The 24,437-nt window shown below is 55.3% G+C and overlaps 2 protein-coding genes across 4 annotated transcripts in view; one reads left to right on the forward strand and one right to left on the reverse strand.

Annotated features, from left to right (window-relative positions):
- The window catches only part of WBSCR22 (Williams Beuren syndrome chromosome region 22), a 23,904-nt gene extending 10,673 nt beyond the window's left edge, over nucleotides 1-13,231 (forward strand). The window contains 11 exon segments of the mRNA XM_011976335.1: nucleotides 1,965-2,060; nucleotides 2,147-2,229; nucleotides 2,329-2,425; nucleotides 5,877-5,973; nucleotides 7,557-7,607; nucleotides 8,279-8,364; nucleotides 8,570-8,615; nucleotides 8,937-8,995; nucleotides 12,489-12,539; nucleotides 12,628-12,717; nucleotides 12,855-13,231. Of these exon segments, the coding sequence (XP_011831725.1) occupies nucleotides 1,965-2,060; nucleotides 2,147-2,229; nucleotides 2,329-2,425; nucleotides 5,877-5,973; nucleotides 7,557-7,607; nucleotides 8,279-8,364; nucleotides 8,570-8,615; nucleotides 8,937-8,995; nucleotides 12,489-12,539; nucleotides 12,628-12,717; nucleotides 12,855-12,909 (811 nt within the window). The 3' untranslated portion in view covers nucleotides 12,910-13,231.
- Nucleotides 13,232-14,229: 998 nt separating this feature from the next.
- STX1A (syntaxin 1A (brain)) overlaps nucleotides 14,230-24,437 on the reverse strand; it is a 20,448-nt gene continuing 10,240 nt past the window's right edge. Inside the window, exons 2-10 of one of the 3 annotated variants that reach the window (XM_011976338.1) lie at nucleotides 23,605-23,682; nucleotides 23,151-23,250; nucleotides 20,121-20,195; nucleotides 19,321-19,394; nucleotides 19,120-19,228; nucleotides 18,761-18,834; nucleotides 17,847-17,984; nucleotides 15,748-15,812; nucleotides 14,230-15,503 (exon numbers count right to left, since the gene is read on the reverse strand). In XM_011976338.1, coding sequence (XP_011831728.1) covers nucleotides 15,491-15,503; nucleotides 15,748-15,812; nucleotides 17,847-17,984; nucleotides 18,761-18,834; nucleotides 19,120-19,228; nucleotides 19,321-19,394; nucleotides 20,121-20,195; nucleotides 23,151-23,250; nucleotides 23,605-23,682 — 726 coding nt within the window. In that variant the 3' untranslated portion in view covers nucleotides 14,230-15,490. Of the gene's footprint in view, nucleotides 15,504-15,747; nucleotides 15,859-17,846; nucleotides 17,985-18,760; nucleotides 18,835-19,119; nucleotides 19,229-19,320; nucleotides 19,395-20,120; nucleotides 20,196-23,150; nucleotides 23,251-23,604; nucleotides 23,683-24,437 lie in introns of all 3 variants that reach the window. The other 2 variants (XM_011976337.1, XM_011976336.1) reach the window with 2 other exon arrangements.

A 24,437-nucleotide genomic window follows, 5' to 3' on the forward strand; every position in this document is an offset into this window, starting at 1 on the left:
AATCCCAACCCTTTGGGAGGCCGAGGCGGGCGGATCACCTGAGGTCAGGAGTTCGAGACCAGCCTGGCCAACATGGCGAAACCCCAGCTCTACTAAAAACACAAAATTAGTCGGGCGCGATGGCGGACTTCTGTAATCCCAGCTAGTCGGGAGGCTGAGGCAGGAGAATTCGCTCGAACCCGGGACGGGGAGGTTGCAGTGAGCCGGCATCACGGCACTGCACTCCAGCCTGGGCGACAGAGAAAGACTTTGTCTCAAAAAAAAAAAAAAAAAAAAAAAGGTATTTTGTGATTTTTCCATGCTTTTTCACTGAGAGACTAGCCCTATTTAAGTAAATGGCTATTGGCTGGGCGTGGAGTCTCACGGCAGTAATCCCAGCCCTTTGGGAGGCCGAGGCGGATGGATGACCTGAGGTAGGGAATTCCGAGACCAACCTGGCCAACGTGGTGAAATCCCGTCTCTACTGAAAATACAAAAATTAGCCAGCCTATGGGAGGCTGAGGCAGGAGAATCTCTTGAACCTGAGAGGTAGAGGTTGCAGTGAGCTGCAATCGCACCACTGTACTCCAGCCTTGGCGACAGAGTGAGACCCTGACTCAGTCAATCAATCAATAGCTATTGGATACCGTTTCTTTTTTTACGGACAGGGTCTGTCTGTTGCCCAGGCAGGAGTACCATGGCATGATCCCTGCCGACTGCAGCCTCAAGCCATCCTCCCCAGTAGCCGGAACTAGAGGCACTCGCCACCACGCTGGCTGAAATAGCTTGATATTTTTGTGTGTGTGTGAGACAGGGTCTCATTCTGTCGCCCAGGCTGAAGTGCTGCAGTGGCTGCAATCTCGCCTCCCGGGTAGTTGGGAACTACAGGCGCACCACTTCACGCCCGGCTAGTTTGTGTAATTTTTTTGTGTAGAGGGGGTTTTGCTGCGTTGCCCAAGGATCTGGTAAATTGCTCACGGGATCCGTCCGCCTTGACCTGCCAAAATACTGGGATTATAGGCGTGAGCCACCAGGCCCGGTCCTTACTGCTGACTTTTTATGTCGATTATATGTTGAAGTGGTACTTTGAACATATTGGGTTAAAGAAAATACGTTATCAAATGTATGGGGTTAAAAATATGACTCCAGTTTCTTTCACCAGTTTAAGTTTCTTTTTAACTGGCTATTGGGAGGCCATACGTGGCTCATGTTGTGTTTCTCATGGACTGTGCTTCTGTAGGTTTTTGTGCATTATTGATCCTTCTAGATGAGAGAAACTATGGAGGATAATTCTTGCAGAAAATGTTTCAACAAATGCTAGAGCAGCCCAGCCTAATAGAGTTGCAGATCCCATGGTTGTTTATTATTAGGAAAGTGATTTGCTTTTTACACATCTGCTTGGCAGCTGGTACAGTGATAATTTGTTACCACAAAATAACATGGTCCTGAATTACATGGAATTTGGGGGTCACTTTTATTTATTTATTTATTTATTTATTTATTTTTTATTTATTTTTTTTTTGAGACGGAGTCTTGCTCTGTCACCCAGGCTGGAGTGCAGTGGCCGGATCTCAGCTCACTGCAAGCTCCGCCTCTCGGGTTCACGCCATTCTCCTGCCTCAGCCTCCCAAGTAGCTGGGACTACAGGCACCCGCCACTTCGCCCGGCTAGTTTTTTGTATTGTTTTAGTAGAGATGGGGTTTCACCGTATTAGCCAGGATGGTCTCGATCTCCTGACCTCATGATCCGCCCGTCTCGGCCTCCCAAAGTGCTGGGATTACAGGCTTGAGCCACCGCGCCCGGCCAGGGGGTCACTTTTAAATAGTTGAATTTGTTGATCCCAACTTAGAAGGGGTCAGAAAAGAGTACCTTGGGATGATTGATCCTTTTTTTTTTTAACTTGGCTTTTTTTTTTTTATTTGGTCTGGGGGAGGTATTCACCCAGAACTCCTTTACCATGTCCACTTGTGTTTCTGCCTTCCCAGCTCACGGATGATTGATATCCAGACCAGGATGGCTGGGCGAGCACTGGAGCTTCTTTATCTGCCAGAGAATAAGCCCTGTTACCTGCTGGATATTGGGTGAGATTCTGGGGCCTGGTTCAGAATGTCTAAGGTGGTGAAGTACCTTTGCAAACTGACCGTGAGTCTGTGATTGTGTCTTCCAGCTGTGGCACTGGGCTGAGTGGAAGTTATCTCTCAGATGAAGGGCACTATTGGGTGGGCCTGGATATCAGCCCTGCCATGCTGGGTAAGTATGTCCTGTCTGGCACCAGCGTGGATTACCCTGATGGGTGTGGAGAAGCCACAGGTATTGTCTCTTTCTCTGATTGCCTTTTCTCTAACGTAGATGAGGCTGTGGACCGAGAGATAGAGGGAGACCTACTGCTGGGGGATATGGGACAGGGCATCCCATTCAAGCCGGGCACATTTGACGGTTGCATCAGGTGAGGGTCTTCACTTCCTGCTTTTATTTATTTAGAGACAGGGTCTCAGTCTGTCATTTAGGCTCTAGTGCAGTGTCTGTGATTACGGCTCACACTGCAGCCTCCACCTCCTGGGTTCAGGTGATCTGCCCACCTCAGCCTCCTGAGTAGCTGGGACTACAGGCCCATGCCACCATACGTAGCTAATTTTTTTTTTTTCTGTTGAGACGGAGTCTTGCTCTGTCACCAGGCTGGAGTGCAGTGGTGTGATCTGGGCTCACTGCAACCTCTGCCTCCCAGGCTCAAGTGATTCTCCTGTCTCAGCCTCCCAAGTAGCTGGGATTACAGGAGCATGCCACCACACCCAGCTAATTTTCGTATTTTTAACGGAGACAGGGTTTCACCATGTTGGCTGGGATGGTTTCAATCTCCTGACCTCCTGATCCACCCGCCTCGGCCTCTCAAAGTGCTGGGATTACAGGTGTGAGCCACCGCGATCAGCTTACTTTTTTTTTGTATTTGTTGTAGAGATGCCATGTCGCCCAGGTGATCCACCCACTTGGGCCTCCCAAAATGCTGGAAATTACAGGTGTGAGCCACCCCGGCCACTTCCTGCTTTTAGTCCTGCAGGCCAGTGCTTTCCAAACCTGGCTGTGCAGCAGTCACGCAGATATTTACAAATACACATCCCATGGGATTTTCAGATTTACAAGGTTAGAATAAGGCCTAAGAGTGTATTTTTCTGGATTCTAAAACTTTTCAGTCTGGCCAACACAGTGAAACCCAGTCTCTACTAAAAAGCCAGGCACGGTGGTGGGCACCTGTAGTCCCAGCTAGCTACTCAGGAGGCTGAGACAGGAGAATTGCTTGAACCTGGGAGGCGGAGGTTGCAGTGAGTCAAGACCACACCACTGCACTTCCAGCCTGGGCGACAGAGCAAGACTTCATCTCAAAAGTAAAACTTGTCTACTATTGTGATTATTTTGCATTGCTGGGTTCAGGCACCACTGGTACGGATTCTGTGTTGGCTTTGTGTGTCTGGTGGGGGAGGGGAGGTGGTCTTTTAGCCTCTAGCAGCCATTTAGCAGATATCTTGTGGGCCCCAACAGCCATCTTTATTTGCCAACAAATAACTGTGGTGGAGAGCGGCGGGGCTTGCTCTAATCTCTTCAGTGCTCCAGAGTCCTTTCTCTGTAATCAGGGTTGGATTAAACATCGGCATAGCACTTTGATAACAGATCTGAGAGCGTTAAAATTGATTACGTTTTCCTTAGGCTGCTGCAATCAGTTCTGTGTAGTTTTTGGTGCAGTGTGAGAGTGAAGGTAAGAAAATAGGGGTGACCTCCTTTGGTTACCCTAGGTTGAGTGGTGGGGATGTGAAGTGGGGAGCCAGGTGAGAGGTAAAAATTTGGATTAGAAGATTTTCCTTTTACATCTTGGAACAAGACCCAGAGGGGTTGGGGAATAATTTCAAGGGTAGCAGATGCTTTTTGGTAATGGTCAGGTGAGGTGTTCTAAGCTGTGAAAAGCCGAAGACCAGCAGTATGGTCTGTATGTTTCGGAAGGGGGGTGGTCAGTTTTGTCTGTCTTGGGGGAGAGGTGAGGTGGTATAGCACACTTTTTTTTTTTGGAGATGGAGTCTCACTCTATTGCCCAGGCTGAAGTGCAATGGCACGATCTCAGCTCACTGCAACCTCCGCCTCCCGGGTTCAAGCAATTCTCCTGCCTCAGCCTCCTGAGTAGCTGGGATTACAGGCGCTCACCACTATGCTCGGCTGATTTTGTAGTTTTGTGGAAACGGGGTTTCATCATGTTGGCCAGGCTGGTACTGAACTTCTGACTTTGTGATCCCCCTGCCTCAGCCTCCCAAAGTGCTGGGATTACAGGTGTGAGCCACCGCGCATGGCCCAGACTTTCTTTTGTAAACATTTGCTACATGTAAGACATACAAGTTGCTGTGGAGTACGGGGAAATGAAACAGTCTCTGTGTTTAATACTCTCCACGGTTTATTAGGTGCTTTAGGACTTGGACCAGGCAACTGAATATAAGGCCGTGAGTGGTGTGTGCCCTAGAGAGTCGTGGGGCTGCCAGAGCACAGGAAAGCCTTGGGTGGAGGGGCTGCGCCTTGAAGGCTGGGAGGAATTTCGATAGTCAAGGAGAGGGTTTCCGAGTGAGGGAACAGTGGGCAGAGGCACTGACGCTAGTGGGAAAAGGGTCTGAGATGAGAGTGATGAATGAGAGATTCCACAGAAGATGGCGTTGTGTGTGGTTGGTTCCTAGAAGGCACTTAAGTATGTCCTAAGAAGTTTGGGCTTGATGGTTGATGGGGAGTTGGCAGGTGACGGGATCAGATGTGTGTTTAAGGAAGGTGATTTTCAGATGGAAGAGGAGAGGGAGTTAGGTGGAAACATTTGAGCTGGTAGCGCTGAGCATTGGTGGGGGGACGTGAAAGTTGGGAGAGGCAGTGGGAGTGGAGGTAGGGCTCTGCATGTGTGTGTACAGCAGAGGGAGGGGAAGGGCAGGAAGGAAGACATAGTGACTGCTTGAGGGTTTTTTTAGTTTATTTTTTGAGATGGAGGCTTGCTGTGTTGCCCAGGCTGGAGTGCAGTGGTGCAATCTCAGCTTATTGCAAACTCCGCCTCCTGGGTTCAAGTGATTCTTCTGCCTCAGCCTCCTGAGTAGCTGGGATTACAGGCACATGCCACCACGCCGAGCTAATTTTTGTATTTTTAGTAGCAACCGGGTTTCACCGTATTGGTCTGGCTGGCCTCAAACTCCTGACTTCAGGTGATCCACCTGCCTCAGTCTCCCAAAATAGTGGGATTACAAGTGTGAGCCACCGTGCTCGGCCGCTTGAGGTTTTAAATCTGGGGGTTGTGAAAACATTTAACAGGTAGAGTGGAAGGGAGTGATTTAAGAGGAAGGGTGATGGGGTGGCTGTGTGTGTGTGAATAGTCTAAAGCCTGTTTCCTTGGATTGGAGGAAGGGAACAAGGAGAGGGGTGTGTGGGCAGACAGTCTTGACATGGAGGAATTCTCAAGTTGAGATGCAGATAGAAACAAGGTTGAGGAAAGGTTTCTGGGACTGACTGAGGGACATGAATGCTGTCCTTCTGTATGTCCTATTTTCCCAGTGTTGTAGAATCATGACCTGCAGTGGACCTGCACTTTTTTCTTTGTCTTTAAATTTTTAAACTTTAAAATACTTTTGAGTAGAGATGGGGTCTTGCTATGTTGTCCAGGCTGGTTTTGAACTCCTGGCCTCAGGCAATTTTGTCTTGGCCTCAGAAAATGCCGGGATTACAGGGCGTGAGCCACTGTACGTGGCCTGAACCTGCACTTTCTAAGAAGGGAAGCTGTGGGAGGAGGGGTTTCTCTTGGAGATCCAAGACGGATGATGTCGAGAAGCTTGAAGCGGTGAGGGGAGCAATGTGGATTGCTCCCTTGCCTGACTAGGTCCGTTCCTTTTTAGCATTTCTGCTGTGCAGTGGCTGTGTAATGCTAACAAGAAGTCTGAAAACCCTGCCAAGCGCCTGTACTGCTTTTTTGCTTCTCTTTTTTCTGTTCTCGTGAGTATAAGATCTTCTCCCCATCTGGGTTAGCTGCCTGTCCCTCCGTAGCCCTGCAGGTAGAGTGAGGAAATTGAGGTGTCCCATGATGGGAACGCTACTCATATGGGACCGCAGGACCTTACTGTGGTTGCTTCTGTCCAGGTTCTCAGCCTAAAGAAGTTCAAGCTCAATGGACTGATATACGCTAATCAAACCCAGAAATCACTGATGGCAAAATCGGAGACCAATTTAGTAACTTGCAACAGGGCCTACTTCTGTTGATTGGTATTCCTATGTCTATTACTCTGAGTTTTAATGAGAAGTTGGTTTGGGGATCAGAAGTTGGTTTGGGGGCATGGACTGAGCAGAGTGAGGACAAGAGATGTCGTGTTGAGACCATCCAGAGGGGTACCTTCCAAAGTGCCCACATGCTTCTGACTCCTCACTTCTCCCTCCACCTAATTCTGATCCTTTTCCTCGGATGGGGAACAGGATAGTTATTTACCGCAGAGAGAGCCTATATTAGCTTTATCTTGCCTTTTTAACTAATGATGTTAATTTCAGTTGTTCACTAGGATTAGATGATAGTCTGAGATTTTAAGTCCTAAAAATGAGTTCTTTTTAAATCTTACTTGTTTTTTGAGACAGACTTTTGCTCTGTTGCCTGGGATGGAGTGCAGTGGTATGATGGTAGCTCACTACGCCCTCGAAATCTTGGTCTCAGCTTCTCAAGTAGCTTGGGCTACAGGCACACACCACCATGCCAGGCTAATTTTTTACTTTCTTTTTTTTTAGAGATGGTGTCTAGCTATGTTGCCCAGGCTGGTGTTAAACTCCTGGCTTCAAGCAATCCTCCTGCATCAGCCTCCCAAAGTGATGGAATTATAGGTGTAAGCCACTGTGCCAGCTTAAAAATGAGTCCGTTTTGAAGGATCTGAGTGGTTTTTGCCTCCTTAGCCTGGTCCAGCCCACCCCTAGTTTTCCTGGGGTGGACTGCTCCTGCCGATGGCTGGCCACTGGTCTTTGATGGGGTGGACCGCTCCTGCCGACGGCTGGCCGCTGGTCTTTCATGGAGTGGACTCCTCCTGCCGACCTGGTCACTGGTCTTTTCTGGGTTGGACTGCCCCTGCCGATCTGGCCACTGGTCTTGTGTGTCACATGAGTTTTCCTCCTGGCGTACTGGCTTAATTTTGTAGTTCCGAGGGCCTTTATGTTTCCTCTTCTCCCTGCTGGAAGGCTCTTCCCCTCTACGTTTAAACAGCCAGCTCCTCACTCCGTTCAAATCTCTGCTCAAGTGTCCATCTGAAACAGACCTTCTGGAACCGAAAGTAAACTGAACCGAAAGGAAACTGTCACTTTGTCCAATTCCTCTTTTTGGAACAAAGGAAAAATTGCTACTGTGAATGAGTTGCCTCCCTTACTAAAATGTGAGCTCCAAAGTTCAGGTTGATCTCTTGTTCATGACTATCCCTAGCCCTAACAGAGGTGCCTCATCCATAATGGAAACTCAGGAAATACTCGGTGAATGAAGGAAGGGAGGGTGTCCAGGCCCTAAGCTGATGCGGTCATTTGTAAGACAGTGATGTTCCTGTTTCTTTCAGGTCCGGGGATCCCGAGCTGTCCTGCAGCTATACCCTGAGAACTCAGAGCAGGTGAGTCCCTTGGCTACTGGGTGTGCAGGGGAGCGGGGAGACTCAACAGGTAAGCTGTCCTGGGGAAGCGACACAGAACCTTATGCAGATTGGCGGGAAAAGGAGAAAACACGCACCCTAGTGTGGCCCCTGATGGCACATTTGATGACCTGATATCCTAAGGGGGTGGCATTTGCGGAGGTGGGGTGGGATGTCTTCCCTTGGCAGATGACATGGTATTATAGATAAGATGATACGACTAATTTCCATAACGAAATAAGTGAATGCCATTTAGGAAGGGGGAGAGGGCACCGACAGTTGTCTGTTGTGTGATGTATAATTAAGGAATGGCGGAGCAGGATGTAGATGTTGAAAGATAAGTGAAGAGCTGTCCCTGACTAATAACATGAATGAGTCTGGCTTCCAATTGTGGCCATCTCCTTCCTAAACTTGAGTGGAGAGCTGGGTCCCTGCGCTGGAAAGTGAGAATGAGGGGAGTAGCTTTGTTCCGTAATTCTCCTGAGCGAGGTGTGGGCCATGCCTGCACTTTTCTCTACGTGGCTTACAGCGACCTTAAGTTCTCCCAGGCAGGATTCGTCCTGAGGCAGACTGGTTTCTGAAGGAGGGGAGGGAGGTAAAGCTGTCTGCTCCTCTCGCCTCCGCTGCATGACCCACTGCCTTTCTTTCTTCAGTTGGAGCTGATCACAACCCAGGCCACAAAGGCGGGCTTCTCCGGTGGCATGGTGGTGGACTACCCTAACAGTGCCAAAGCAAAGAAGTGAGCGCTGGGGGCTGGTGTGCTGCCTGGGCTGCAGGAGGGAGGGTAGTGGCATAGCCCTTCCAGGCCACTCAGTGGTGCAGAGGAGTGTTGGGGTGTGGGTCACCAGGGTCCAGGCAGGCGGGGTGGGGAGACGGGGTGGCGAGAACTTGTCTCCCTATGGGGTTTCTCCACCCAGTTCTCACGTTGCACTTTCTCCTTTCAGATTCTACCTCTGCTTGTTTTCTGGGCCTTCGTCCTTTATACCAGAGGTGAGGGACACTGGGTTTGCCCGCAGGCCTGTGTCTTGACTTCCAGGCAGTGGGGCTCAGCCTGCAGAGCCTGCTGGGAGAACACTGGTGGGGAAGCAGGGCCCAGCCCCAGAGTGCAGAGCCTGGAGTGTTCACGTCCTCTGGAATCCGGAGGCAGAGACCTCTGCTCTTCAGGTCCCAGAAAGGCATGTCGGTTCCTTCTCGTGGGACTGGACCTTGTCCCTGTTGGAAGGGCTCAGGCCTGGGTGCCCGGGCTTCTGGAGTGGGGCAGATGGGTTGAGAACTCTTCAGGGTGACCTAAGTGCACTTTGGTTCCTGCAGGGGCTGAGTGAAAATCAGGATGAAGATGAACCCAGGGAGTCTGTGTTCACCAATGAGAGGTAAAGCAACTGCTGAACCCTGCCCCGGCTGCAGCGGGGGCTGCCACATTTGTTAGACGTGGACTTTCTGCCCTCACCCAAGCCTCTCAGGTCACATGCAGCAGGGACACCAAGGTGGTGGTAGAAACACCAGGCCCCGTTTGGACTGTGCCTGTTTGGGGCTAGGAGTTTGGGGTCCTAGATGTCTGCGGGCAGCCATGCAGCTTGGAGCTCCCTTTGTGAGCCCACACGTACCCCTTCCTCTTGCCACACCTGGCAGGCTGTCGCCTTCCTTCCTGACGCTGCCCTCCACCTGCATCCGGGACCCTCTCCCTTGGGTGCCGTGGCTCCCCCTTCCCTCCTGCATGCTCGTCTTGACTCTCCTGGGTGACTTCGGTCAGCACACAGGCATGCTGCACAAGTTCTCCTTTTCTAGAAAAGTTCCTCCCTTAGTTAACCCCATAACAACTGCTAGCCGCCCCATTGAACTGCTTGCCTTCATAGCAGAACTCACACCTGCCTCTTTCTTCTTCCCTCCTGCCATTCTCTCATTCCACCTCTCAGGCTGACAATTCTGTCTTACCAAAAATCGTTCTTGTCGAGGCCACCACCAGTTTCCGTCGAGCCACGTCTGGTCACTTTTGACCTTTTTTCTTGTCCTGCCTGCTCAGTAGGGTCGGAGGCAGCAGCGCGCTCCCTCCTTGACACTTCCTTCACTTGGCCTTCCACCCATGGTCGTGGTTTCCTCAGCCTTCCTGGCTGCTCCTCAGTCCACTGCTGCTTCCTCCTCGAGTCCCGGGCCCAGCCTGGATTGGATCCCTTCTCTATCTGTGGTGTGTAAATGCCAGCCAGAAGTTCCTGACTCCTAAATGTGTATCTTCATTCTCTGCCATCTGGGGTTTCCCAGTGCCTCCTCAGTGTCCATACCTGGACTTTACACGGGTATTTCAAACAGAACAGCTCTTGGTTTTCATCCCCTAAGCGTTCTTTTTTTTTTTTTTTTTCGAGACAGGGTCTTGCTCTCTTGCCCAGGCTAGGGTGCAGTGGTGGAATCTTAGCTCACTGCAGCCTCAAACTCCTGGGCTCAAATGATCCTCCTGCCTCAGCCTCCCAAGTAGCTGAGACTATAAGTGCATGCCACCATGCCTGGTTAATTTTTAAAGTTTTTGGTAGAGATGGGGTCTTGCCATGTTGTGCAGGCTGGTCTTGAACTCCTGGCCTCAAGCGAGCCCCCCTGTCTCAGCCTCCCGAAGTTCTGGGATGACCGATGTGAGCCACCATGCCTGGCCATCCTCCATTTTTTTTTTTTTTTTGAGATGAGGTCTCACTCTGTCATCCAGGCTGGAGTGCTGTGGCTCGATCTCAACTCACTGCAACCTCCGCCTCCCGGGTTCAAGCAATTCTCCTGCCTCAGCCTCCCGAGTAGCTGGGATTGCAGGGGCCCACCATTACGCCCAGCTAATTTTTTGTATTTTTGGTAGAGAGGGGGTTTCGCCATGTTGGCCAGGCTGGTCTTGAACTCCTAACCTCGTGATTTGCCTGCCTTGGCCTCCCAAAGTGCTGGGATTACAGGCGTGAACTACTGTGCCCAGCCTCATCCTCCATTCTTTGCCATTCTTGATCATTCCTGTCTCCCTACACTTCACATCCCGTCAGCCTGTCATTGAGCCCTGCTGTCCGTCCCTCAGTGTGTATCCCCGTGCTGGCCCTCCCTGCTTCCAACAGTCTAATCCAGCAGAGCCTAATCCAGCACTACGCCTAGCCTGGATTGCTGAAGCAGCTGCCTATCTTGTCTCCCTGCCTTTGCAGTCTTTGCTTCTTGCAGATTATTTTCTGCATAGCAGCAAGACTGGTCTTTTTCTCTTTTTCTAAAATGTAAGTTGTATCTTGACATTACTCTTTCAGTGTCTTCCTTGCAGTTCCGCTCCCCGCTCGGGTTGATTTTCCTTAACACCCTTCGCTGCTCTAAGTCATACATACCAGTTGACTTGGTTACTCTTTGTATCTCCAGCTAGAATGAAAACTTGCTGAGGACTGGTATTGTATCCCTGACGTTGACAATAGTGTCTTGTTAGTAAAAAGTGCTCAGTATTTTTCTGAATGAATAGTTGATGATAAGGTAGTGAAGAGGGAGGTTATTTCTGAGTTCCAGTTGACATGAGGGAAAGGTCTTAAGACCTTTTAAGACATTTAAGAGGAAAAATGAGCCCCAAATGCACGTGTGGGGAAGGCCCACAGCTGGGCACAGCCAGGCATGTTCCTTGCGTCCACCATAGGTTTATGCTGCCTGACCCCTTGGGTCTTTGCTCATTTCCCTTAGCTTCCCTAGTTCATTCCCCATGGGCAGCTGGGGCCCTTCTGGATGACCTCTTCTCTCAGGGGTCCATCTTGTGCTCCCAGGGTGCACTCCCATCTCCTTCCTCACAGGGGAGGTACACATTGCCTCATCTACTCCATGCATCTTAGGATCCCTTTTGTCCTCACACTGGGGTCTTCAGACGACATATCCTAAAAGTAAACACGGGTAAGCTGAATGACGTGAGCATCCATTCCTCAGCTATCTGAAAAGTGGGGGTAGTGCCACCCATCTTGGCAGTGTGTTCAGGGTGCCCAGCACATACCTTGCCATCCCTCGTTCTGTAGGCTCACACTTTCAGTTCCTCAGATGAGGTAGAGAGCAGGGAAGGGCTTCTGTTACTGTCACCTCAGTCTAATCACATTCAGGACACCTGTTTATTTTAAATAAATAGGTGAATTAAGAAGTCTTTTAAGCCTTTACCTAATCAGTCTCCAGGCTCTCTTTTTGGCCTGTTCCTTCTTTCCTCCTGGCCTCCTCCCTCCCACGCCTCTTGTGCCTCCTGCAGGGCTGGACCCCAACTTCTCTTGGGACCTGTGCTTTGGGGCACTCCCTGTCTTCACCTCTTCCCTTTAGCTCCCTTGATGACTTTCCCCCTTGCTGCTTCTCCCATGGCCCACCTGTTGGCCCCTCTTTGCCACTCTGCCCTTGCTTTGTACTCCTTGTAGAACCTTGAGATGATGACTCCTGTGTCCCCAGTCCTGCTCTGCAACTGCTCCTGCTTTGTGCTGGCCCATCAGGCTCAGGCACCCAAATGGCAGCTCCTTGGCTTGCCCTGTCTCGGGTTTCTATGGATGGTCACAGGGGTGTTCGGGGTTACCCCAGCCCTCTTTCCTTCTTCCTTCATGCCCCTCAGTCCTTCCTTTTCAGCCCCTCCTTTCCATCCCTGTCTTCCTGCCCCCGAGCTGTGGACCCTAAGCTCCTGCCGTGAACTGTCCACTGTGCTCTTGAAGTTCAGGTGATGATGTGTCACTGCATTGGTAGAAAGCGGCCTGCTTACTGCTGCTTAGCTGCTTCCCAAAGAGGGAACAGACTGCTTGCTGGCGTTGAGATCTCCATGCCTGGCCCAGCCCTCTCCTCTCCCCACCCAACAACCTCTGTGGCCCGGGTGGATGTTATTGGGAAGGAGGGTGTCCAGAGTGGGGACTTGTGTTGTAGGCAAGGTGGAGCATTTGAGGGAAGGGGCATCTGAGGCCACCAGATTCAGAGGTAAGCTTGCCATGGATTCAAGTGGGGGCCAGCTGGGCAGCCCCATCCATCAGCCATCCATCAGCTCATTGCTGTGTCTCCACCACAGGGTCCCATTCAGGATGTTGCGGCGGGGAATGGTGAGGAAGAGCCGGGCATGGGTGCTGGAGAAGAAGGAGCGGCACAGGCGCCAGGGCAGGTGAGTGCCAGCCTGGGAGCTGGCAGGGTGGGTGGGGGGGTGGATGCCTGTTGCCACTAAGAGCTCCCCTGCATTTGAAGGGTCCAGGGCTGCTTTGATCTTTTTTTCTGAGACTGTCCTATTCCTTTTTTGCACAGGGAAGTCAGACCTGACACCCAGTACACCGGCCGCAAGCGCAAGCCCCGCTTCTAAGTCACCACACAGTTCTGGACAGGCACTTGCCTCTGTACTTTTCTATATTGTTCAGCTGACAAAGTAGTATTTTAGAAAAGTTCTAAAGTTCTGAAAATGTTTTCTGCAGTAAAAAAAAAAAAAGTACTCTGGGCCGGGCGTGGTGGCTCACACCTGTAATCCCAGCACCTTGGGAGGCTGAGGCGGGAGGATCATTTGAGGCCAGGAGTTTAAGACGTGCCTGGGCAACATAATGAGACTTCGTTTCTAGGAGGGGGGAAAAAAAAAGCTCTTGAGCATCTTATTTTGTTTAAAAGCAAGAAATAAAAATTCCTTTTGTGGAGCTCTGGCATCTCCCAGCTCTGTGATTCTCACTAAACTCCGGTTCCTCCTGGTGGGCTACTGCTTAACTCCCCAGGCAGGAATCGGGTTTAAAAAAACTTAACGTGCATGAAAGCATTCTTTCCATTTGCAAGGAACAGAGTCCTTTAATTTGGGGCTCATACATAACTATACCATAATCACAGCAAGCAAAGTTGGGAAGAGGGCCCGGATGAAATGTGTTTGTGGTGCCTGCTGGCCAGTCTCTGGCTTCCCTTCCTGTGAAGGCCTTGCCAGTCCAGTGGCCCCGGCCTGAACTGTGGCACTGAGCTGCTGCACGGTCAGCTGCCGACCAGCCCAGCGCTCAGATGTCTTGGGCCGATCTCTCGGCCGTCACTGGTGGTGGGAAAGGGCGGGTCCACTGCTCTGGGGCGGTGTGGGGTTGCCCGGCAGGCTGTGATAGGAGAGGAGGTGGAATGGTTTGCCTGAGCCTTGTGCATGTGGGAAGAGGCAAGATCTTGGGCATTGCACTACAGAGCTGGATCAGCTGTTCAGCAGCTTAAGACATTAGGCAGTTGGTGCAGGGGCCCGAGGGGCCGGGTGTCTGGGAGAGGGGTGAGGCTTGGGGCCTGAGGATCCAAGCCCTGCAGTGGGGTCTCCTGCAGGTGTCAGATTCCAGGCCTCGAGTGTGGCCTCTGGGCCTGTTATCAGGGAGTAAGGCCTGGATGTTTTCCACTGTATGGCGGGAGACAGGTCTGAGGAAGTTGAAGGTCCAGGGTGGGGTTGAGGCTGAGTTGGGATCCTCGCCTCTGAGCCCTTACTCTTAGTGCCACATCTATTCATCCTCAAGTTCTAAGACTGCGACACTGCAGATGGCAAGAAGTCTAGAGCAGCCAGGCCAGGCACAACCTGTGGTCTCAGCTCCGTGGGAGGCTGAGGTGGGAGGCCAGCTTGGGCAACAGCGAGGACCCTCCTAAGGTTTTCCCCCAGGAGACCTGGGGAAGAAACCTAGAACAGAGGCCTGGTACAGATACAAATGTTTATTCTACATAAAAATTTCACAAAATGGGCAGCTGGTTGTACCAAGACCTTTGGTGAAGGGGTTGGGGGGAATCGCTGTTCAAGAAGGCAACACGGACGGTTACAGTCACTGGGCAGGAGTAAAGCCGAGGGAGGGTGGGGCACACGGACACGGCCCCATCCCCTGCTGCATGCACTCGCATGCATCTCCCTGCCTGTCCACGAGGGAGGGGGTGCTGGGGCGGGGGCACATTTCCCATGAGAAGCCCCAAGGTGGTGAGGAGGACGAGGTAGCCCTCCCTGGCTGGCTGCCGAATACTGCATCCGGGACACCTGACACCCACGTGGCACGTCGATGGGGGATGGCAAGGGCAGGATGAGACTGCAGGCCTGAAATGACATCTGACTTCCCAGAGCGCAAGACAGCAGGGGCCACCATCCCAAACATGCAACGCTGGCTCGAGGGCCTGACAGCAGCCTGCTCTGCCTCCCTGGCTGCTGGGGTGGCTGGAGATGGGACACCAACCAGCCCCTTCCAGAGGGACACCTGGGGTCAGGCCCAGCCCAAGGGGTTGCTCCTGGGGCTGGAGGAATGTCGGAAGGGAAGCTGAGGCCCAGGACCCGATGGACTTTGCCCCTAGGCAGGGGAGGGAGCCTGGAGCCATGGCAGCCTGAGTCTCCCTGGCAGTGATCAGCGATTGAGGCTCAGAGCTGGGCTGTCCCTCACGGCCACCTCTCCCCTAACCTGAAAAGCAGCACCATGTGGCCAGCTGGTCCCCACCCCTCAGGGCTCTGCTTGTGGGGACAGCTGGAGAGGCCAGAGGACAGGGCAGGTCAGTTGGAGGCAAGGTTAGGGTCCCCAGGGAAGAGGAGAACCCGGTCCCACCGAGTTACTGAAGGCAAGGATGGCCTGTGTCACCCTGGCGGCCCTGCCTGGGTCTGCCCCTCGCTGCACACACTGCGTCCCGCCCCGCTGGCTGCCTCCCTCTGCCTCTTCCATACAGACACACACAGAGATCATGCACACGACACGGGGCGGGGACGGAGGGCCCATGGCAGAGAAGGGAGCATGGGGGCCAGGAGGGAGGGTGCTCTGAGCCAGAGGCGGGGGTTGGGAGGGCAGGCCAGCCAAGTAGCAGCAGCCAGGGCCTCCTCAGGGTGGCCCACCCGGAGTGGAGTGGCAGTTTGGGTGGCTTCTAGGCGAAGATGCCCCCGACAGTGGAGGCGATGACGATGCCCAGGATCACACAGCAGATGATGATCATGATTTTCTTCTGTGTGGGGAGCGGGCAGGAGAGGCCTCAGACAGTGGTGGTGTCAGGTGGGGTGGGACTACGGAGAAGGCTGAGGGCTGGACAGTCGCCGGGGATCCAAGCAGGGGAAGGTGACGGCCTCGAGGGGGCTGTCATGGGGAGCTCCCGAGAGCAGGGAGAGAGGTGAGATGGGGAGGGATGTGGGATGGCTGGGAGTCCCTAATTGGTGCTGGGGCATGGGCTTGGGCAGGGCTGGGCTACTGACCCGGCGCGCCTTGCTCTGGTACTTGACGGCTTTCTTGGTGTCAGACACGGCCCTCTCCACGTAGTCTACCGCATGTTCCACATTGTACTCGATCCTGTCAATCATCTCCCCCTGTGGGGCGGGGGGCACCCGAGCTCCAGAGGGCCCCCTCCTCAGGGTTGGGTTGGGGCTCGGGGCAGGACTTCAGGAAAACACCCTGAGGCCAGAGAGAAAAAGGGGGCATGAGGAGGATGGGGTACAGCTTCTCATCTGGCCCAGGCACCCTGGGCGGGCTGTTAGAGGGCCAGGCAGGCTCCCCAAGGCAGCTCCCACGTCTCCCCGCAGAGCAGCAATCCTGGGGGTAGAGCTGGCCATGCAGTCTCAGCTGAGGGTTGGGGACCATGCAGAGAACAGTCAGAGAGGTGGCAGTGTCAGGCAGAGGAAGGTGGGAGCAGGAGTGGGTGTGCTAGAGTCTGGGCCTGCCCCGGCCATAGCTCCTGAGGTGACCATGGGTGAGCCTCCCCACACCCACATCCTCAGGCATGACGGCTCCATCCAGCTCTGTCTGCTGTCTGGGGTCTTCAGTCTTTTAAGAACTTGAGGTCAGGAGTTTGAGACCATCCTGGCCAACATGGTGAAACCCTGACTCTACTAAAAATACAAAAATTAGCTAGGCATGATGGTACACATCCGTAGTCTCAGCTACTTGGGAGGCTGAGGCAGGAGAATCAGTTGAATCCGGGAGGCAGAGGTTGCAGTGAGCCGAAATCCCGCCACTGCACTCCAGCCTGGCGACAGAGCCAGACTCTCTCTCAAACAAAAACAAAAAACAAAACAAAACAAAAAAAACCCTGCCCAGCCCCACAGCCCTCTTGAGTCCTGTGATCTGGTCCCATGATACCCCAGAGGCCAATCTGACCATGACACTGCCCCACAAGACTCCTAGGGCGTGTCTCCCTCTCCAAGTCCATCCGTTGCCTTCACTGGCATCCACGTCACTGTGGTCTGTTTCTCACCAGATGGTGGCAGCAGCAGCCTCCTGACGGCCTCCCTGCTTCCTAACCAAGGTCACGTCACTCCCATACTTAAAACATTCCAACCTGGCTGGGTGCTGTGGCTCACATCTATGATCCCAGCACTTTGGGAGGCTGAGGTGGGAGGATCACTTGAGCCCAGGAGTTCCGAGACCAGCCTGGGCAACACAGCAAGATCCCATCTTTTGCTAAAACAAAAAACAAACAACCCAAACCCCCTCCAATCTAGAAGAGACTGCAAATTCCTCAGCACACTGCCTGCCAAGGCCCCGTCCACCTCGTCTCCAGCTTCATCTCAGTTCCGACCACTCCTTGTGTCCCAGCACCATGGACCTCCTTTTTCTGTTCCTGAAATAAGTCTGGGTCTTGCTGGGCTTGGGACCTTAGTGTTGCTGGGGCCAGCTCTTCATCTTCCCCTGTGAAGTCTTCACAGCTGGCTCCTTTTCACCGTTTTCTGGCATCAGTTCAAATGCCCCTTCCTGAGAGGCCCTCCTTGACCACTCACTCAAACAAAGGCAGCCGCCCCGTCGTGGGCACAGTGTTACTCCGAGTGTAACTTTGGAACCATAGTGGCTGCGGCACCACCCTTGAGCTTGTCAGACAGGTATCTTCCCGGCCTTCCCTCACCTGCCAGACTCTGGGACAGGGACCTGGAAACTTATAAGTCCTCCAGGTGACTCATTCAAGTTTGAGCCCCACTGAAGAACCTCCCATTTGTTCTTTGGCAGCCCTTTTGCCCAAAAGCTATTCACTCCAGGAAGCAGGTCCCTCAGCTGTCCTGGTCACTGGGGAAATGCATGGCCCACAGTGGCCCCATGAGGAAACAGTAGGGGAATGAGAGTTGACGGGGTGTAGGGGGTGGGGCCATGCAGGGCCTGGGGTCCTTGAAGGTCAAGCAGAGCCATGCAAAGGACAGGGACCTTCAGGTGGGCAGGGTCCTGGCGGCAGTTTCAACAGCGGGTGATTGGTTACCTGAGAACTTGGGGTCTCCCCGGCAGGGCAGCGTGTCGGGCAGAAAGGGTGAGGTTAGTGCAGCCCTGGGTGCTGGTGTGGGCTGGAGTGGAGGGCAGGGGGCCCGGCGCTCACCTGGCTCTCCACAAGCATGGCCATGTCCATGAACATGTCGTGCAGCTCACGGATGCTGTTCTCCAGCTTGATGATCTCACTGTGCCGCGTCTCAATTTCGCTCAGAGCCTGCTTCGAGATGCTGGAGTCCATGATGATCTGGGGGTGGGAGCAGGGGGCTGGGACCCAGAGGCTTGCTGAGGGGCAGGGCAGAGGGCCGACGGGGAGGGCGTGTGGGGTGGGCAGAGCTGCTCCGGAAGGGGACCCGAGGCTTCCTCCCCAGCCACAGCCCTGCCCGCCTTGCTACCTGGCTCTGCCACCTGCTAGCTGTTATGTAATTTCTCTGCGACCCAATCTCCTACCTGTAACCTGCGGCTAGTGACACTCTCCACCTGTGCTGGCCACAGAGCGAGTGCTCAGTGACAGTCCTTACCACCAGCGTTTTGCAGAGCCTAAGTTGACTGCCCCGTGGACCCAGGCCTGGAACCGCCTTTCTCCCGTCCCTTCCCCCCACACTGAATGTGACTGCTCCCCCGCTCTCTCCTGGAACTCACAACCCCAAAGCCTGCCTCGAACACCTATGTGCCACCTCCTTCAGGGAGCACTCCTGCCCGGCTTCACGTGAACACGGAGATGGCCAAATGTCCTCCAGGAGGGGAAAGGCCCACGAATAAGAGGAGAAGCCCCTGGCGGCCGGCGAAAGGAAGTGGGTCCAATTGGGAGGCATCAGGAGACAGGGGTCTTGAGTCCACCTTTGCCACAGACATTTATGTGACCTCAGCCTTGTGTTTTCCCCTCTCTGGGACTCCTCCTGCCTTAAAACCTGCCTTACAAGGGGTCTGTGTCCACATACTGTCCAGACCCTGCACTAGGGGTCATGAACGTGGGGAACATGGTGAGGGGATCATGGCAGGAGGGGTGGGGCCCACACTCACCCCAGAGGCAAAGATGGCGGGGTTCCCACTCTCCAGCATATCCTCCAGCTCCTCACTGGTCGTGGTCCTGCCGGCTGCAAGCGAGTGGGGTCACACTGAGCCCAGCCCTCTCCGGGGAGTTCAGCAGCAGCATCGGGCCCCGCCCCCTACAGTCCCAGGCCCGGGCTCCCCCCAGCCCCGAGATCAGCAGCAGACTCAGGCCCCCGCCTCTCCAGCCCCTAACTCAGCGGCTGCCTCGGGCCCCGCCCCTCGGGCCCCTAACTAAGCAGCAGCCTCGGGCCCCGCCCCTCCACGCCTCGCCCACTCCAGGTCCCGCCCCCAGCTCACTGAGGCAGCCCCAGGCCCCGCCCCCAGCTCACTGATCTCCAGCTGCCTCTGGATACGGCCCTTGCAGCGCTCGCGGTAGTCGGACTGCGTGGCGTTGTACTCTGACATGACCTCCACAAACTTTCTGGACAGCGTGGAGTGCTGGGGGCCCGAGATGCAGGTGCAGGGATCAGGCCCCGCGGGGACCGACCCAGAGTCTCAGGTGCCCGCCCACCCTAGACTCCCGACCGCACCTGTGTCTTCCGGATCCTCAGGTCAGCAGAGGAGCGATTCAGGCCTTCCTCTTGCTCGATGGACTGCTCGATGCCTGGGGGCACAGGTGGGTGCTGAGTCAAAACCAGCCCCCTTTACCCCCGCCCCCGACCCGCACATCCTGCATCTGTTTGCCTCCCCACATCTCCTAGGGTATGTGTGTGGCCTGTGGCTGGTGGGGTCAGTGCCAGGCACTGATGGAGGAGGGGCCTACAGAGGCCCTTCCAGCTGTAACGCTGTGTGGTGTGTGCACGTGTGTAAATGCACACCCACTCCAAGCTCTGAGTGTGTGTGAGGTCTGGCAGCTCCGGCCACTCTGTGCCTGGGTACCGCTCCCTTTCTGCTCAGAGAGGCTGTGTACGAGGGGCCGTGCCCACAGCGGGGAGAGCCAGGGGGCCGCTGCTGCAGGGCATGTGGCCCCGAGGCCTTGGCACTCACGGGGTGTACGTGTCCGTTCACCCAGCATACAAGGCTTCTGCATGAGACCAGGAAGTGCTGGCCACTTCTTTAACCCTCTTTAGCAGAGGTGAGGGGCAGTGCCCGTCCAGAGTGGAGCCCTCCCTCGACAAAGCCTCGGGCGGGTGTGTCCTCAGGCCCAACCCAGAGCCTGGCACCAACGGGCCTTGCCAAGTAGCTGTTGAGTGAATGGGCACATGACGCCACCCTCAGAAAGGAAAGCAAGATCCGGCGCACCCCCTCAGGGTGAGCAAAACCCCATGGGCTCCCCAGAGGAAGCAGGCCTAGAATGCCCCCCACCCACCCCCAGACAAGCCTGACTCACTCTTTAACTTGGAACGAACTTTGTTTGCTGTCTTCTTTATGTCGGACATGAGTTCTTCCAACTCCTCCTTCGTCTCTGGGGAGGTAGAAAGGATGGGGGCGGCCCCCTAGGCTCTGCCGGGGACTGATGTGCAGACTCAGCCTCCAGCACAGGGGGCCCAATGGGGGCTCTGGGTAGATCCCGGTTCTCCCCTGCTCCCCTGGCTAAGGCTCTGCCTGCCCCCTCCCTAATTCTGGGCCAGGGATGCACCAGCTGCAGCCTCACCCCCTCTTGTGCTGTCTTCGGAGGAGCCTCCCTTCCTCCTTTGCTGGCGCCCCCACCCCCTGGAGATAACAGATGGGTCTAAATTTAAGGCAGAAATAATTGTGGAGCAGCTGGCGATGCTGGAGTTGGCACCGGGAACAGTGACTTGATGCTTGCTGGAGTTGAAGTTGGGGGGGGGGGTGCGGGCTCACCTGGTGTTACCTGGTGGCTCAGGAGGGTAGGCAGCCAGCCAGGGAGCTGACAGGGGACCATCCTGCACTCCCTGAGTCGCAGGCTCAAACACTCTGGGTGGGGCAGACCTTGCCGTTCCCACAAAGCTGCGCCTCCCGGGGTGCTAAGTGCCCGGTGGGTGGAAGGGGGCAAAGGGTGGATGGCCTGGGTGGGCGCTGATGTGGGCCCTGAGGTCCAAAGAGGTGGGCATAGTCGGCCCTGGCCGTGGCAGGTAGCTGGGGCCCTGGTGAAATTGGAGGAGGGTGGTGGCATAGTGTTTTGTGACCCTTGTTCCAACTAGAACCATCTCCCTAAAGCTGGCAGAGGTCATGGGGGTGCCCAGCTTGCCCCCCTGCCTGAGAGGAGCTGGCTGGAAAAGTGGGGCATGACAGCTGCCTCCCCTGGGGGTGCTCCTGGCAACACCCCAGTCTCAGAACACCCCCAGGACTCCGCCCCAGGAGAAGCTGGGACTGAGCTCCGGCTGTCACCTTCCCACCCGCCCCTCTGCTTGCCTCTGGGGCTGGGGTTTGTCCTAGAGGGGACAGGGAGGGGTATCGAGAGTGGCTATTAGGAAGGCCCCAGATGGGGTCACCTCCCAAGTGGAATGCGGTGGGGTGGAGCGGGGAAGTGGGGGTTCCGAGGCGCGGAGGAGGGCGCCTCATCCGTAGGAACAAAGGAAAAGTCGGTTACCAGCTGCTCTGACGTCTCAGCCTCTTTTGCTCAGACCCAAAATAGCCCAGGCCGGATGGCAGCCCCCAGAGGAGGCAGAGCCCGCCTTGCCCAGGAGAGCCCCCCACTCACTGCCATCTTTCCTCGAGACTTCTCCTTAACTCTGTACCGCCTGTGCCCTAGAACCCCCAACATGAGCCCCCTCCCCTTAGCGAGAGCCTGGGACTCCTCAGCTCACGGGTGGTGACTCAGAACAAGTCCCTATGACTGTGCATGACACCGCAGCAGGAGACGGTGCAGGAGGTGGCCTGCACGACCCAAGGTGTGGAGGAGACAGCTCTGCTGCCCCATGCCCGCCCCACCTGCCAGCAGCGAGAGGCCCGCTCCCCTGCTCTTCAGAGCCCTCCGTCCCACCCCGCAGTCAGCCACCTCCTGACCCTGAGCAGGAACAGCCCACACAGGGACACACGGTGACCCAGATACCTCTGGGCGCAGAGACATCCGTCTCATGCTGCCATCTAACAAATCTCTAGGGCGAGGAGCGCAGCGTGGTGAGCCCTGGGTGTCCCTCTCTCCTCCTGCCCTTCCTGAGGCAGTCCACCCTGCTCCCACCTGACCCATTTTGCCTTCTGAGGGCGGGGCACTGGCTTAGTTGGTATGGCATTGACCTGGGTTCATGCACAATTTGGGGCTGTGGAAAGATTTACTCTGGGTTCTTGAAGATGCCAGTGGGCTTGGGGGTGAGGGGTCCCAGATCGGGAGGCTGTGCTGGAGGCAAGAAGAAAATCTGACCTCAGGCACCTGCGTGGCCAGGGCCTGCCTCCCTCAAACACCTGATGGCTGCATCCCTGGGACTCAGGGTGAGCCCCCCTCCAGGGAAGGGCACCTATGCCATCAGCCTGGCACCTCTCAGTGTAGTAACCAACATCTCAACAGGAACGCGAGGACCGGGTTGGGGGAACCTGTCTGGGGCCGGAGCGCAAGCCTGACACACAGGCTCCCAGTGCGGAGGGAGAGGGCTGACTTCCTAGAGCCCTGAGAATGCCCGCCCCGGGGTGCCACGTGGCCAGGTGCCAGGGCTGCCAGCTCCTTCCGGAAGCTCTGCCTGCTTGGCCAGCTTGCCCTCCCACAGCGCTGACGCCTTAGAGCTGCCATCTGCTCCCCTGGGAGGCGAGGGGCGGGGCGGGGCTGGACTGAGAGGCCTTCCTATTGATCACAGACAGCTCCCTCCTTCCCTCCTTCCTTCCCTCGCTCCCAAAAGCCCAGGGCTGCAGCCAGCCCAGTTGCCTTAGAAAAAAGCCAGTTTGGCTGGGCGCAGTGGCTCATGCCTGTAATCCCAGCACTTTGGGAGGCCGAAGCAGGCGGATCACGAGGTCAGGAGATCAAGACCGTCTTAGCCAACATGGTGAAACCCCGTCTCTACTAAAAATACAAAAATTAGCTGGGTGTGGTGGTGGGCACCTGTAATCCCAGCTACTTGGGAGGCTGAGGCAGGGGAATCGCTTGAACCCAGGAGGCAGAGGTTGCAGTGAGCTGAGATCATGCCACTGCACTCCAGCCTGGTGACAGAATAAGACTCTGTCTCAAAAAAAAAAAAAAGCCAGTTTACCTGAGAAGGGTGGGGCCGATCGCCTCTCCCATCACCCAGGTCTTCGGGGAGACCTGGTCTGGCTGGCCTGGGACGCTGGGTTCTGACCCCCCAATTCCAGGCCGGGGACAACTGCATTTCCTAAGGCTTCTGCTGATACTCTCCTGACCCTGGCCTGCCCAGGCACTCCTACACCCACCAGCCATGAAGGCTGTTGAGGTCCTGTGAGGCCTCCCTGGCAGCAGCCCCTCCCGGAGGCCTGTGGGGCCTGAAACCTGTCCCCCATCCCATATACTCACTCTCATCGGGGTTGGGGGAGGCCAGGATGGCACTGTGCTTCCGCTTCACCTCCTCCACGTTCTCTGCGATCTTGTCAATGAAACCTCGAATCTCCTCCACCTGCGGACCAAAGCCGGGTGATCAGGAGGAGGAAATCGGGGGAGAACACTTCTGGGGCCCAGGCATGGCCCAGAGTAGGGCTGCGGTCAGGGCTCAGGGGGAGGACGGGCCAGGCTCCGGGTGCTGGGGTGCAGTGGGGGTGCGTCCTTCCGACCCGGATGGGGAAGAGTGCGATCCCACATTTAGCTCCGCTCTGAGCTTCCATTTATCACCCACAAAACGGTTCCTTTGTTGGCACCCTGGAGCTGCTGAGCCAGGTGCAGGTGTGAAAGATCCCTGAACCTGGCTCAGAGGTGAGAGTGGCCCCCCAAGGTCTGCTAGTGTGCGGGAAGGGTGGGGTGTGCTGGCTCCCACCTGTTCAAAGAACTCATCCATGAAGCGGTCTCGGTCCACGGTGACAGTGACATCATCATCATCATCGCTGTCCTTGGCCTGTGTGGGGTTGTGCACACATGAACGGACGTATGTACAGGACCTACCTCTACACACACAGGTGCCCAGGGTGCAGCGCCAGGGCCCCACCCCTCCCCCTCTCCCTGGGGGCCTCTGGGCAGGGACAAGAACAGAGGCCCTGGCTGTACCCTCCGCTCCCAGCCACAGTAAGATCTGGCAGACCGCTGGGGACCCGGCACAGAGACAGGGACCTTGCCTGGCACACTGGTGTCAAGGCCAAGTCTCAGCCTCCAGGCCAGGGACTTCCTCCCTTGCCTATCTGCCTGCCCCCTCCCTGCAGCTGGGGAGGCAAGCGAGCCTGGGGCCAGCCGCTCTGTCTGGGCCCTCTGGGTCCCCTAGGCCCCTGGGACAGCTGCCTGGAAAGTGCATTCTCTACTCTTTTGGCCCTGTGGTTTACACACACAAACACACACACACACACACATTTTTAGAGTTGAGGTCTTGCTGTGTCACCTAGGCTAGAGTGCAGTGGTGCAATCACAGCTCACTGCAGCCTTGAACACCTGGGCTCAAGCAATCCTCCCACCTCAGCCTCCCGAGTAGCTGGAATTATAGGTGTGTACAACCACGCCTGGCCCCAGTGGTTTTAATTCAGGTGGAGCCCAGAGGCCCCAAGCTCCCTTTTCAGAGTGGGCCCTGCAAGGGTAGACCTGCCTGCTCTGTCCCAGGCCTGGGCACCACTAAACCGCAGCCCCGACGAGGGATGGATCATATCTCTTAGGAATCTCCTGTTA

This window comes from Mandrillus leucophaeus, unplaced genomic scaffold (genome assembly GCF_000951045.1).
Source record: "Mandrillus leucophaeus isolate KB7577 unplaced genomic scaffold, Mleu.le_1.0 Scaffold164, whole genome shotgun sequence".
Lineage (NCBI taxonomy): Eukaryota > Metazoa > Chordata > Mammalia > Primates > Cercopithecidae > Mandrillus > Mandrillus leucophaeus.